Raw genomic sequence first — 14910 nt, 5'->3', positions numbered from 1 at the left:
GTCTCAGCGTAATTATGACAATGTAAAACTTCCTGTAGATAAACTGGTGTCAGACAATTCAAATTTGAATCTTAAAATCAAACTTGTGATGAACACAAAATCAGTGGAGCAAGGCCAATGCTCAAAGCTTTCTTGATCACAAAAACAACTATACAAGGAAATACAAATGTTTAGCTGAGAGGAAATACAAGCATGAACAACTATATCGTCTACAAAGGATAGAAATCTTATATCTAGCCCTGTGATGGACTGGCGGCCTGTCCAGGGTGTACCCCGCCTCTCACCCGATGACTGCTGGAATAGGCTAAAAACACCAGAACCCCAGAGTTCCTTGAATCAATAGTTAAAAGAGCATAGTTGAAACCCCTTAAAAGAGCTGTTCCTGTTCAATGTACTGATGGGAACTTTTCATAGATGGCATTTTCATTCAGAAAGGATTCCAGAAATGGTTTTGTGGTTTTTAGCACTGTCGCTTCCCACCAAAAAGGATCTGTGTTTGAATCTCAGTTTGGAGATATATACGTTAGAGATATTTACGTTAGTTCTTTTTCGGTTAGTCCAGCTCCTTCCCACAGTCCAAAAACATGCATGTCAGGTTAGTTGGTGAATCTAAATTGACCCTAGAAGTGAGTGTTGGCGTGCGTATTTGTTTCTGCATTGGCCTTGTAATAAGATATCAGCCTGAGGGATCATTTGTTGGCTGCAGATGTTGAAGCACTTCAGAGACACAGGCTCTGAACAGACAATGGATGAACAGACAAACTGAACAGATAAAGACTGAAGCTTTAATTTTATTATAAAAAGTAAGAAACTTCACAAAGTTAGCCCAAAAGCAAGTCATTTTTGTCAGAGCCTTCATGCAATGCTGAAAACAGATCAGTGTGAGAGATCAGATCAGTATTAAGAGACTAATCTCAAAGACACTTACCCATCAGCCACAACATTAAAGCCACTGACTGCTAAAGTGTGGAACACAGGTCATCGTGTGACAATGCTCTTGTAACCTTGTTACATTCTAAGCACATTCCCCACCAGGACTATGTTGATTCTCGACTCTTGAGAAACACAACAAAGACTCAAGGGTGTTGACATGGACTCTAAATTCCCTTAATCTAGTTGAGAACCAGAACAATCTCACAGGTTCCAACCTGCAACCCGCAGGAAGCAATGGATTTGCCAGCAATATCCAGATGGCTTCATGTGTTGATGCCCCAACAGAGCCATGTCAGTGTCATAAGAGAGACACACACAATAACTATTCTGTTACTGTGGTCAATACAAGCCACCAGAGTTATCGTGAAATACAGGAAAAATGCTACTGTAAATCTCTAGATTACTTATATGCAGTGGAAGAGACTCCATCTATGCCTTATAGATGTACGGGAAACATGGAGGATGAGGCTAAACGCTTTGATATGTTATTATATTTTGGGTTGCCAAGAATCTTCAGTGATACTGTAGAGATTTTATTTCAATTTTCAGTCTTTTAAGTGTTTTTGTGTACCTCAGAAGAGCCCTGGCATCTGTAATCTCAGTTTCATGTGCTTTTCTTTTTTCCCCCCACAAAATTACGGCAGTTTTTCTTCTTTTTTTTTCAATCTCAAATGTAGAAGATTTACTTTAAAGTGGCTCTTGGAATCTGCAAAAGCGTCACTGGGATCCCAGCATTGCCAACACCACCACTGCGCAGGCTGTTTTACAGTAATGTGGAACATAACACAGTGTAACAGGACATGTGTGATTCTCACCTAGTCATAAAGGTTATCGTGGGCAGCTATATATTATACCTCTAGATAAAAGGTTTTTTATCTCTCCTGTAGGCCTTTTATCTGCTCATCTTGCTTCCGTCCTGCTCAACGTGGGTGTCAAACTGTTCCTGTGTAGTATTTGCCAAGTGCTGTCAAATATGAGAAGTAACACCATGTCTGATGTGTCTAACAACATTGTTTCAGATCATGAGTAGCAGTCATGTGTTTTTTTCTGGCATTTTGCCTGTCAAATGTCATTGAAACTTGATTTCACACAAACGTGCAGGACAGCGTGGTTTGAGCATCTTAATGTCAAGTTTGACTTAGTTTTTCTATACTTATGTGTGTGGTGGCCTGCTGTCACTGAGGCATAAACAAACCAAGATATCTATTCACCGACGTCAGCACGACATGCAGGATGAGCGATTTCACGTAATATGCTAAGATGCCCTAGAATTATCTGGAACAAATGAATGAAGCTGTTCAAGGTCATGTGAATCAGCAAGAACAAGGCTATGCAGTCTACCAACACATTTTAAGACAATTTTGTGTCATTTCTGCACTGACTGCATGCACTAGGAGGAGACGCTCAAGCTGCAAAGGTCACAGGATGCATTCACTGTAACATTGTGCGCAAAAGTTTTGCACCACAGCCTACTGACGTTTCAGGAACCCCCGAACTGATGCATTCAGCATTTGTGGCTTGAAGACAGAGTTACACGAGAGAATCAAATGTTTCCACAGGAAGTCATTTCTTTAAGGAAAAAAAAAAGAAAAAAGCAAAGTGTCAGAAAAGACTAGAAGCACCTTTCAACTGTTATGAGGGAAACCTATGCTGACTCTTATTGACTCTCACCAGGAAATTTCCAGTAGCACTCAACCAGACAGATTTGTTGTTTCCAGCTTAGACCTCCCTTTAATGTCAGCTGACATAGCATTTCCTGTTTGTCTAAGTTGCACTTAACCTTGTAACCTAGACCCACTATTTTTCCACGAAAGACTTTTGACTAATTTAAAACTTGATGATAACATTCTGCTAAGCTTTGCTCTGTAAATATAGACATGTACTGATATCTGCAGCTCCAGTATCAAACCTGCATAAGATAAATGCCAAGAATGCAACGTTCCAGCTTCTTTAAATAGTTTCTTTGCCTCTTTTTTTTTTTTTTTTTTAGGGCAAACCAAATTATTTAGGTCAAGAAGTCGCAGCACTGGCGACAAACTTGAACTTAGTTCTAAAAGTGTGTGAAGAAACGTTTTCACCATATAGATAATGATGGAGACTTCAATTTAAGTTGACCCAATTATTTTCTATATCAATTTGCACACGTCTACTGCCTCTATCTCTTAGTTTTACACTCATCACGACAATGTTTGATGGCTATAGATCAGATAAATACACAACTGGTCAATCAATTTCTGTAGATTTTACGCCAGCAGTGCAAAGTTGTTAGTCTTAGAAGAAGTAATTCCATGTTGCATAATAATAATATGTCATATTACACATGTGGTCTGTTATGAGTAGGCATACTTAAGTTGGAATAGTTAAGCCTCAAACCTTAATCATAATTAACACCAGCCTCCAAGGAACATTATTCAGATGTTTCCTGGAGGCTGTCATTTTGCAGCCTTTAAAGAACACCGTGGTTCAGAGAATACGTGGAACCTTTGAAGAACTTTCAGGGAATGTACTCAAAGTTTATTCTGTTATGATTTCATGGAAGAATTTGGGATTTGTCCCCCAAAAGTCAGCGGAATATTAGTGTTTAAAACCCTCTCGATTGCCTCGGTGGAGTTTTTTTAGGAGCCTTCTCTAAAGTTCACATAAAGGATACTAAAAAATAATCTTTGTAAGATCTTCAGGTAATATTTTAGGACTATTTTGTGAACGTTATTTCTGTAGAGCCCTCTGGAACGTTTTGTGAACATTGAAAGCGAATTTGTGAATTATTCAAGAAATCTTTAACTTAATCTTGATGATGTGAAACTTCTGGAGGATCTTCAGGGAACCTTATGTGAATATTATCCTTAAGATTCTTAGAAGACTATTGTGAGAAGCCTCGAGATCATCTTCAGGGAATGTTACCCGAGGTTGACTTGAAGAAAGGTTTCTGGAACATTTCCCTGAAGTTCTGTTAAGGTTTCCCGTGATAACACTCCTGAAAGCCATAGAGAAGCCTACCTGAAGGTTCTCCAAAGATTTTCTGATAACCTTTGGACAACCTTCCAAGATAGTCCTTTACTGGTTGTAAAAACAGTTTCCCCACAGATCTCAGTTAGGGAATTTGTTGAGTTCTCAGACTGCTCTGGATTGGGATCCTGAATGTCACTGCAACTGGAAATAATCTTTATACAGGTCTCAAAGTCTTGAAGAAAGCCCTCTCATTCGAAATGTTTTCCACGGCTATAGAATTATCTACTATAAGGTGCCTTGCTTGTTTTTTTTCTTGGTAAATCTAAATGTATGTTATTTGATACCCAATACTTGACTTGTACTGATCAGCAGTTTCTATACTTTCATGTTCATTTAGTACCACGGTCAGTGTCTGCACACACAGCAAAATCTTTAGTGAGGCGGTCAACTCAAGCAGATTTACAAGGAGGCATAAGAATAGTTAAGTCAGTCTCACAATGACACAGCTCAAGGTCCCCACTTTCACTCTGACTGGAGCACGAGTGATTGTGCTCAAGAGGGAGAGACACCCACACTTCACTATTTTACTGTCAAGAACAAAAAAAAAAAAAAAGTTGCTGCCACCCCCTCATACTTGAAAACACATGACTTACAGGAAAGCTGCAGTCTTTACACTTCTCCCAAGGGTTCAGTCAACACCTCATGCTTTCAAATAAACCGGTGCGTTCAGTACCTGTCAGCATTTTATGCAAATTTTCTCATGGTTTTACAAGAAATGTCCATTATGAGGCTGGCTGTTAATTGTGCCTCTACAACCATCAAGTCTGTTTAGCTTCTACACAGTAGTTTAAAAGCTTTTAAATAGATGCCATGACCAGGGAGAAATTTAGTTTTCTCCAAAAACATTAAGTACCAATAAACAGCCATTATTAAATCAGATTTAAGAGTGCTAATGAGATTATTCAGCAGCATCCACATTTTTAGGCTTTCTGGATGAAATGCCATTAAAATTGCCAGAAAAGGGCTGTGGTGTTGCCCAGTCTTATGACCATGTGCAGGAGATATGTTTGTATTGTTGAGATGTCACTAGAACAACTTCAGCTGTACATGTGCAGCTGGCACTTTTACCCAAACAGTGCAGAATAGTTTAAAGCATACCTTGCCATCCATATTTTAAACGTGTAAAACCTTAAGTATGTCTCCACCTAGTGGTCAACTGGAAGCAAGTCAACACATGAAGCCAGAAATCTGAGTCTGCGCAGATAAGAGTTTCCGCCGAATAAAGCATCAACACAAGGACAAAAATCAGGTATTACATCTTTAATTTTTTTTTGCAAAAACAAGACTTTGAATACAGACAAGCCTAGACACAGGCAAGGGAATCATACAGTCCTCTCTCTCCATGCAGCGTGCAGTGTTGCACATGAACAGAACCTCCCACAACCCTCCGGACCTGATCCAATAAGGAACGGAAAATTCCTGGATTTGCACATTTACCACACCAACATTTAAAACTCAGTGCAACAGGGTACTTGTTAAAACAATGTGTGGTCACCATGAACTTTAACAGCAAAAAACCAAAAACAAAACTGCTTTTCTTTTAAGGTCTTGCAGTGTAATGCTCTTAGCAACAAGAGCAACACCGGTCCACCACACAACAGGAATGACTATTAGTTTTGCAGTTACTGCACTTTTAAGGATGAACTATTGGAAAAACGGGGCTGAAGTGTTTTAAAATTGGGTGTGGTCCGTTTAATCAACTTCTTCCATGCGTGAAGCATCATCGTCACCGTCGCCTTCTAGGGGAGGCATCTCCTCTGGGACCGATGTAGTGGTGGTCTCCTCAGCAGGAACTTCGTCGTCATCGATACCTAGAAAGCAACAATTTGTCACTCACAGGAATCAAGCACATTTACAAAACATAGCAACTGCTGCTCTGGAGCACAGTCTTACCCAGGCCAAGTTTGATCATTCTGTAGATGCGGTTGGAGTGGGTCTGTGGGTCGTCCAGGGAGAAGCCTGAAGAGAGCAGGGCGGTTTCGAACAGCAGGATGACAAGGTCCTTCACAGCTTTATCGTTCTTGTCAGCCTCTGCCTTCTGCCTGAGAGTCTCCACAATTGGATGGTCGGGATTGATCTCCAAGTGCTTCTTGGCCATCATGTATCCCATGGTGGAGTTGTCCCTGAGTGCCTGGGCCTTCATGATCCTCTCCATGTTGGCCGTCCAGCCGTAAGTGCTTGTCACGATGCAGCAGGGAGAGGACACCAATCGGTTGGATACTGTCACCTGGAGAAGAAAGACGACTTCAAGTTAAAGAATAATCACGAGTTTAAGTGGACTTCAGGTAAAACATGCAGAGCAGATATGTTAGAAGTACATGGAATGTTGTTTACCACTTCAAACCACCTTAAAATCATTCAATTTTACATAAAAACAACCTCCGCTCAACTTGTTAAACTTAAAGAGTTAAAAAAAAAAAGTTGGGTTGCCAAACAAGGTGAACAAACTGAAACAAGCATCTGTTAGAACACGATTCACAACAATCACATTCATTAACAGTTAGGTTTCATAAATCATTCAGGTTGCACCTAACGGACCGTCCCAAATCTGCATGAACTCACCACTGCTCACGTGGGACCACTAAGGGACCTGTTGCCAAATAAATAACCATCAATTCACTGTGACCACCTTAAAACAAAAAACAAGAAGGGGAACTCTGATTCACCAACCTTTTCTACTTTCTTGTCGAGGATCTCCTTCATGAGTTTGCAGAGGTTCTCATACTTTGCCTTGTCCTCCTCCATCTTTTTCTTCTCCTCCTCATCCTCTGGCAGCTCCAGACCCTCTTTGGTGACAGAGACCAAAGTCTTGCCGTCAAACTCTTTCAACTGCTGGACACAGTACTCGTCAATGGGCTCGGTCATGTACAGGACCTCAAAGCCACGCTTGCGGACACGCTCGACGAAGGCGGAGTTGGCCACCTGATCCTTGCTCTCGCCTGCAGAAGAAGAGAAGATCCTCAGTGATGTCTACAGGTTTTGCCCTTTGAGTCAGTCAGAATTTTATGTTCTGTGTTCAATGAGATTCTTTCAAAAAGCAACCTGAAATATCTGTTCACAATAGAAACGTACCAGTAATGTAGTAGATGGACTTCTGGTTTTCCTTCATGCGGGTCAGGTACTCTGTGAGGGAGGTCATCTCATCTCCGGACTGGGAGCTGTGGTAGCGCAGCAGTTCAGACAGCTTCTTGCGGTTTTGAGAGTCCTCGTGGATGCCAAGCTACACATGGACAAAGCACGGTTGGTACAATAATTATTCAGGGTTCAGTTTTAAACTGATCAAGTTCCTCTGCAGGACTATTAAAAAAGGGGATGCTGAATGAGGTTAGCCAGGTCATCCGCTTTCATTTCAGATGCTAGATACATTTTTTTTTTCCAAAAGCTAAAATAATGCGAACACCTTGAGTGCAACAGAAGGCGTTTGCAAGAGAAGCGATTCTAAGGTTACAAACTGCCATTAAGGCAACTCCAGTTTCTAAACTACAGCACTAGGCAACGTGTGCAGTACATACTGCACCTGGTTAAGCACAAACAATGATGTACAAATGCTTAAAATGATCCAAGTCGTTTATACAAAGCCATTTTTCTACAGTGACTGGGGCTTTACATTTCTAAGCTAGAACTATGCTGCTTGGGAACACTAGAGATTATAAGCACTACAGATGAATGGATAAAGTAAGGATAAACCTCATGAATCCATGGAGATGCACTAAAGACAAGTAGTACAAAGAGTGTTTGTTGAAACCTTGAAGTTTCACATTTCAAAACTGAATGCAGTGCCAGATCAATCCGATACCTTGATGTTCTTTGAGAAACCCTCATAGAACTTCTTGTAGTTGTCCTTGTCCTCAGCCAGTTCTGCAAACAGCTCCAGACACTTCTTGACGATGTTTTTGCGGATGACTTTCAGGATCTTGCTCTGCTGCAACATTTCTCTGGAGATGTTGAGGGGCAGGTCTTCAGAGTCCACAACACCACGGATAAAGTCTGGAGTGAACAAAAAAAACAAAACAATTACTGCAGCATTGCATTCCATCAAATAACACAAAATAAAAAGGGGGTGGGGGGGTTAAAATAAAAATTGTTGCTTTAGACCAGAGTGTAAAAGGCAGATAAACGTACTCAGGTACTCTGGGATGAGCTCTTCACAGTTGTCCATGATGAACACTCTCCTGACGTAAAGCTTGATGTTATTCTTCTTTTTCTTGTTCTCAAAGAGGTCAAAAGGTGCACGCCGAGGAACAAAGAGCAGGGCCCGGAACTCCAGCTGGCCTTCTACTGAAAAGTGCTGCAAGAACAAAACGTGCACTTCAACTTCAGTCTTACAGTTTTGGGTAAGTTGAACCACAGCAAGCCATAAGATGCATGCAAGAGTTGCCCTTTCGCCATGCACTGTATACCTTGACAGCCAGGTGATCCTCCCAGTCATTGGTCAGACTCTTGTAGAACTCGCCATACTCCTCATTTGTGATGTCATCAGGGTTCCTGGTCCAGATGGGCTTGGTCTTGTTCAGCTCCTCCTGGTCGATGTACTTCTCCTTGATCTTCTTTTTCTTCTTCTTGTCCTTGTCTTTGGAGTCCTCTTCATCATCTGAGCCTACATCCTCAATCTTTGGCTTGTCCTCACCCTCCTCTTTCTCATCCTTCTCCTCCTTCTCTGCTTTTTCCTCCTCTGCCTCATCGTCACTGATCTCCTTGTCACGCTCCTTCTCCACCTACAAATCAAAGAGGTTATGGGATTTGGCCACTGTAAATCCAGCCTTGAGCTTAAAGTTGACAAAACGGCTAAGAATCAAGGCAAATTCTACACTTACAAACAGAGTGATGGGATAGCCAATGAACTGAGAGTGCTTCTTGACAATCTCCTTGACTCTCTTCTCCTCAATGTACTCTGTCTGGTCCTCCTTCAGGTGCAGGATGATCTTTGTTCCACGGCCAATGGGCTCACCTGTAGACAGAGGTGTCCTGCTGTTAACGCATTTTATTTTTAAAAACAGTAAATTGTCAGTCTATAAGAGCAGAGAAAAAAAAAAATCTCTACAGCTACACATTCACATAGCTAATCAAAACTGACCAACATTGGAATAATTTCAGGGCGCATACCACTGTCGACCTTGACTGTGAAGGAACCTCCTGCAGATGACTCCCAGGCATACTGCTCATCATCGTTGTGCTTGGTGATGACGACCACTTTCTCAGCAACAAGGTAGGCAGAGTAAAAACCCACACCAAACTGACCGATCATGGAGATGTCAGCGCCAGCCTGGAGGAACACAAATAGCGCCATTGATCAGGATACTGCCAACACACCAATAACGCTCAGTTCAACTTTCACAATCCCACCACTTTTGAGAAAAAGTGGAAACTGGTCTAATAACAGAGTTATTAGAGCTTCAAACTGAGGTGGTGGGCCTCTGTTTTGCAGACTAGACCACAGTACCTGCAGGGCCTCCATGAAGGCCTTCGTGCCAGACTTGGCGATAGTACCAAGGTTGTTGATAAGGTCGGCTTTGGTCATGCCAATTCCAGTGTCGATGAGGGTCAGGGTGCGGTCAGCTTTGTTGGGGATGATTTCAATTTTCAGATCCTTGCCACTGTCCAGCTTGGTGGGTTCGGTCAAGCTTTCATAGCGGATTTTATCCAGAGCCTGAGAATACAGAGAAAATTTTAATTTGCAGATAATTTAAATGTGTGTGCAAGTCAGAGTAGCAGTAACGCTGCGGTTAAATCTGATAAAAGTCATAATCGGGAGAATATTGACAGCATCAAAGATTTACATCAGAGGCATTGGAGATCAGCTCCCTGAGGAAGATCTCTTTGTTGGAATAGAAGGTGTTGATGATCAGGGACATCAGCTGAGCAATCTCTGCCTGGAAGGCAAAGGTCTCAGCCTCCTCCTCTTGGTGCATTTCTTCAGGCATCTGCAAAGAAGGAACTCTTCTTTAGATTAAATGTTACAAAGGCAGGGTGACAAAAACAAACTAACAACAGAATATCAAGGCTTTTAAGCAGTTCATTATTCTGAAAAGGCAGGAGTTTCCGCTTTATTGATCGTAAAACGTCATCTTAAACCGTTCCCAATCAGGTTTGGACAGTTGCCATCATGTTACTTCATGTGGGCGGAAGTGCCCGTTAACCAACATGGCGTCGACGCATAGACAATGGACGTTGCAAGCACGTGCTGAGGAGCAAAAACAGTGATATAATTGTATCGGAAAACTAAGAGACGATGAGCCAGTTGAGAATATTAATACCACCAGTACGAAATAAAGTCAGAGAGATTATGTCGTAAATTTGAAAACCACGTGAGCGTTAACGGGTTACGCAACGGCTAAATGAACGTTACCCTACGCTGTCCGGTATTCAACACAAGTCAACCTTTACCCAAGAAAGCTACGTTAAAAACTGTAAGCGCTTGGCGGTTAAAATACTTGTTTGGGGTTAGTAACCTGGTTCAATCTGATGACCTGCGAAGGTTCATCGTGGCTTGATTTAAGCACTTATTTTTCCTTTAAAAACCGTGAGCGCTGTCATAGTCACCACACCTGCCCATCCACACGGTGCGGCAAAGTACCGCATCTCCCCTGACCAGCATCACTCCCGCTCCATCCCGTACATTACAGGAAAACCTCATTTTGTCAAGATTACATTGAACGAGTAATACAATTAAACACGAGTTATCTCCCACGAGACAGTTGACGTTAAGGTTATACCGACCCATGAGGTCTCATTGAGTAAACATCCGCTAAATACTTAGATAATTGGTGCGAAAAACGAAAATATGAAGTGGGCATAAAGTGCGTTAAATGCTAGTCAAACACTCGCTTACGTACCTTGTAAATTTCGTTGACTTTTCTTGAATAAAATGCAACAAAAGTGCTGTCCCTTGTGCTCTCTGACGCAGGGAAAAGGAAAGGAACTTCCTTTTGGTGCACAACGAATCTTTATACACATGGATTTCAGTCAGCCGCCGTATCCATCCGCCGAGCACCATCTACCACTAAAACTAGTCTGGTAGTAAAAGGCCGTGAATAAAACTGCATTTTTAAGAAAAGCTCGAAGTCATTCACTCACAGTAAAATGAGCTTTTCTTATAGAGCTTCAATCAAATGGTGAATACACGTCATCACTGAAGTATAATGAAAATAAAAGCTGGTAGGAATTCAGTAGATTGCAGTTGCTTTGTGGTTTAAATACTTCAAAATCTGCCTTGGTCTACATTATTTATACACACCATTAAATATTATTACATTACAGAACTGAATAAGTATATTTAAAATGCTTTCAAGTGATGTCAAGCTCAAAACGTATTCTAATACCAAAAACTTTTATGCATGAAGACTAATGACGATAACTTTTGATCTCAGTGCACCGTTGCTGCCATCATGTGGCAGTTTGGTTTATAGCTTAAGATTTATTGAGAGACCATATCTATGGTAATAGCTGGTGGTTTATAGCTACCACTATATGCTATCGAGGCAGAACAAGCTGCATCAAACTAAGAAATCCGCTGCGTCGAAATAACACGCGCATGGTTACTTTTCCTGGAAATCGATAGAGATTGTTGGTCTTTTTAGTCGGGTGGAGGAATATTTGGAATCAAGAGGTTGTGCTTCGTTTCTTCTAGCACTTTCCATGAAAAACCCGCCTTACAGTGACGTCACCGATGCGTCACATGCAGCTATCGGGCCGCATTTACTGCAAGTGAAACCCTCCTGTAATAAAAACACCAGAGCAGCCATGGGCCCTGTAATATGCACTTTGTGCACTCTCGTGTGAATTTTACTTTAACATGGGTTTGTTTATGAAGATATATAAGCAGGGAAAATAAAACGAGTTATGGTGGGCATTCAGTGCCTTGGGTATTGCATTCAGTAAGTATTTGGCGCAACCATACAATCAAGCAGTAACCTATATATTTGTATCATGAGAACACTCAGAGCACTCTAAGTCAAACTGCCTGTTGTGGTTCCTCCAAATATACTGAATCAGTTGTCCATGTCAATTACATTTGAGCTTTATTCCAAGTTTTATCCAGATGTGAGTGCAGATGTGTCCAGATGTATATAAAGGGCTATTTGATTCAATTTGATTACATTTTATATGCTATGAAAAACTTAAACAAAAGAAACATTGTTATGTTTTCAAATGTTTAAGAACACGTCAAAATCAGTTTCTCCTTTCAGGTTGGCAGTTTTATTCACGATTACGTAATCAATATTTGGATAATTTTTGTCCAGTAGGTTTGCCAGGAATCCAGCAAAAATTGACCTTTTATTGTCTTTTCTTAAGCTTTTTTTATTTAGCCTGCTCGGAAAATTCTATGAGGTTAAGGAAAGACGGTTGGAGAAATTCGTAAGGAGCTAGGAAACGACAGCCACGCTGCAATGACAGTCTAACTATGTGTTCAATAAATATTCCACTATAGGCGCTTTAGATGCTTCATCTCAAGGAGCCTTATCATGTTGTTACACAGAGGCTTATCACATCTATATATTTCACACGATAAGATATATTATTTATTATCAAGGCTGGTCATTTAAAAAGGAAAGATGTTTTTGTCTCAGGCTCACACTCACCCTCATATTCCCTTGAGTCACAGTTATATTGGATAAATAAATGCAACCATGACACACTTCAAAAGCTGTGGCTACAGGAAACTGTGAGACTGAATTACTTGCTGTCTTTTGTAATGGATGCTCCAGAGTTTCTGAGCTCAAGGAGATAATACAGGAAGCACTGAGGTTCCTTTCCTATAGAATTTGGAGAATTTCAACATGGCTGCTTCTTAGGTACTTCCAAGTCATTTCACTCAGTTTCAAAGCAAAAAAAAAAACAAAAAAAACAAACGATTGAGCGAACCCTGGAAGTCTGAGACACTGACATACACATGAAGGGAAAGGGAAAAGAAACAAGAGGGGAAAATCAACCCACTGCCAGTGGAGATCATGACACTTTGTGTCTTTCTCAAGAAAGAAAGTCAAAAATGTAGAAACTGACACATTCTGGCCTCAGTTTGTAACCAACCATTTTGCAACCATTTCCCCTGCTTTGCTGTCTGTCGATTACAGTTTGTAACATAACAGGGAGGCAGGATGCCATCAATCTCAAATACTCAGTTTTCATAAAACAGCTGCAGATTTGCACTCATCTAAACTGAGGCAAGGTCGCCATCTTGTGGTATAATTGTGAGATTCTATAAAAACAAAGAACCATTCAACTATCATCAGGTCTAAAACTGAGAGGAGTCACACTTTTACTGAGATCTATTTTGGATAATATGACAGTCAAACAGTGCTATCTTTTCATCCCGATTTGTTCAGAAGCTTATGTTTAGTAACACAGGATCATATTTGGCTGAAAGTATCACTCACTGAGGTGCAGTTTTTTTTGCCAAAACCTGACGTTGGAGTGTTAGGACGTTGCAATAGTCTTGCCAATAGAATATGTGTCGATGTGGTGATTCATAGTTTAAGCTAAAGGTCTAAAATTTTACTACTGTAGCATCCACAAATACATAGAAGTAAGGGACGTGACCTTATTGAAACTCTTCATTATCTGTTTTCTCAATAAACCTTTCAAAAAAGCAGTCAGAAACTATTTTTACTGTAAAATAAAATGTTAAACACAGAGCCACACCGAGCTATCAGTTTAAATTTCTTCCTCATATGTGTGACAAGGTAGCTCAGACTGCTTGAGAGTGGCTTACGGTATCAGAGGTGAAGGGTTCAATTCTCACATGTTTCTGTAAATTAGGGGATACTCACTTTTGGAGGACAGGTGAGTGAAACTCATTACAGAATGCATTTTAAAGTCCAACACCCAGAGGGAATCATCAAATCTGCCAAGAAAGCTAAATTTGTGACTAGATAGCTCATGAGGATAGGAAACTGCCTGGAGTTGTGAAGGTCAACTCCCAAGATGGTGTATTTCTGTATTTAAAAGGTCAACTCTCAAAGTAAAGAGAAAGAATTTAGGACAGTGCATTCAACTGTCTGGAACAATAGCTCAGGCTGTTAGGTGAACGCTCCAAAGTTCAGAGGTTGTGGGATCAAAACTTAAGACTGAGTGTATTTTAAAGTCCAACTCCAAGTGTGAAGGGGGCATGGGTAGATTTCACGGAGACCTTAAGTTGCCAGTGTTTTTTTCCTGCCTCCAATCCTGCCAGTTGTCAGGCCCTGGATCAACATTCCCACTGCGGTGGGTTGAGGAGGGGGCCGTGTCCTCTCCCACTGTTCCACAAAGATAAGGGGTTATGAACCAGAAAACTACAGCTGGCCAAAATTTTACCAAATGTACAGGTGTGAGAGTTTTATAGAATTAGTTGTATGTTTACAACTAGAAAGTTAGTAGGAAGGACTGGATGTATTATTGCAACACTTAGTAGTAGCCACATAGTATTGCTATGTGGTAATATAATATAGGACTATTTAGAATAAGAATTAAGAATTGTTATGTAGTATTAGAATACTACATAACATAATGTTATTATTATTGAGATGTCTTGGTGTTACTTGGGTAACTGTGCTTTGACAATGACTTTGAATGTATAGATCTGGACTGGGTCATACACATCATGGTATTCTCAAATGCTTGAGCAGAACTTCATTGTTTTATCAAAGTTGTTTCATCTTTCATCAAAGTTCCAACTAGCTGATGGGGAGTTCCAGTGTGTTTGAGTCACAACTCGTTGTCACCTGTCTCACAAACGATGGTGAGGTGGCTCTGTAACACGTGCAACCTCGTTTAAACTTTTATGAATCTGAAGAAATCTGAAGAGAAGTGAAACATCTTGAAGGAATTAAAAGAAGTCCGGTTGATTTCTCTTGAATCACTTCGGACTGAGTTTGCATGCTAACTCTTAGCATCTACAGCAAACTATTTACAAAAGCAGGAGGCTTGTTCAGCTAATAATAACTTTACATTTAAGGTCAGTTTGAGGAGACTGAAGATTCAAAGTCATTTATC

At 40.7% G+C, this 14910-nt stretch overlaps 1 protein-coding gene across 1 annotated transcript; it reads right to left on the bottom strand.

Moving 5' to 3' along the window:
* Positions 1-5187: 5187 nt before the first annotated feature.
* hsp90ab1 (heat shock protein 90, alpha (cytosolic), class B member 1) lies at positions 5188-10883 on the bottom strand. The gene is made up of 12 exons (XM_072362843.1): positions 10776-10883; positions 9720-9863; positions 9383-9589; positions 9046-9205; positions 8757-8890; positions 8343-8657; positions 8065-8230; positions 7739-7929; positions 7015-7162; positions 6613-6881; positions 5836-6169; positions 5188-5753 (listed from the first exon to the last, which is right to left on the bottom strand). The coding sequence occupies exons 2-12, from the start codon at positions 9861-9863 to the stop codon at positions 5635-5637; spliced, it is 2187 nt and encodes a 728-aa protein (XP_072218944.1). The 5' UTR covers positions 10776-10883; the 3' UTR covers positions 5188-5634.
* Between the last annotated feature and the right edge of the window lie 4027 nt (positions 10884-14910).

The sequence above is a fragment of the Leuresthes tenuis genome, unplaced genomic scaffold (assembly GCF_036924035.1).
Source record: "Leuresthes tenuis unplaced genomic scaffold, fLeuTen1.0.hap1 SCAF_13, whole genome shotgun sequence".
In the NCBI taxonomy this organism is placed as follows: Eukaryota; Metazoa; Chordata; class Actinopteri; order Atheriniformes; family Atherinopsidae; genus Leuresthes; species Leuresthes tenuis.
This window is presented reverse-complemented; position numbering and strand designations above follow the sequence as displayed.

Coding starts and splice junctions, on each gene's coding strand:
- hsp90ab1 (XM_072362843.1), bottom strand. CDS start 9,863: ATGCCTGAAGAAATGCACCAAGAGGAGGAGGCTGAGACCTTTGCCTTC. Junction 9,590..9,719: donor TGATCTCCAATGCCTCTGAT/GTAAATCTTTGA, acceptor CTGTATTCTCAG/GCTCTGGATAAAATCCGCTA. Junction 7,930..8,064: donor GCTCATCCCAGAGTACCTGA/GTACGTTTATCT, acceptor TGTTCACTCCAG/ACTTTATCCGTGGTGTTGTG.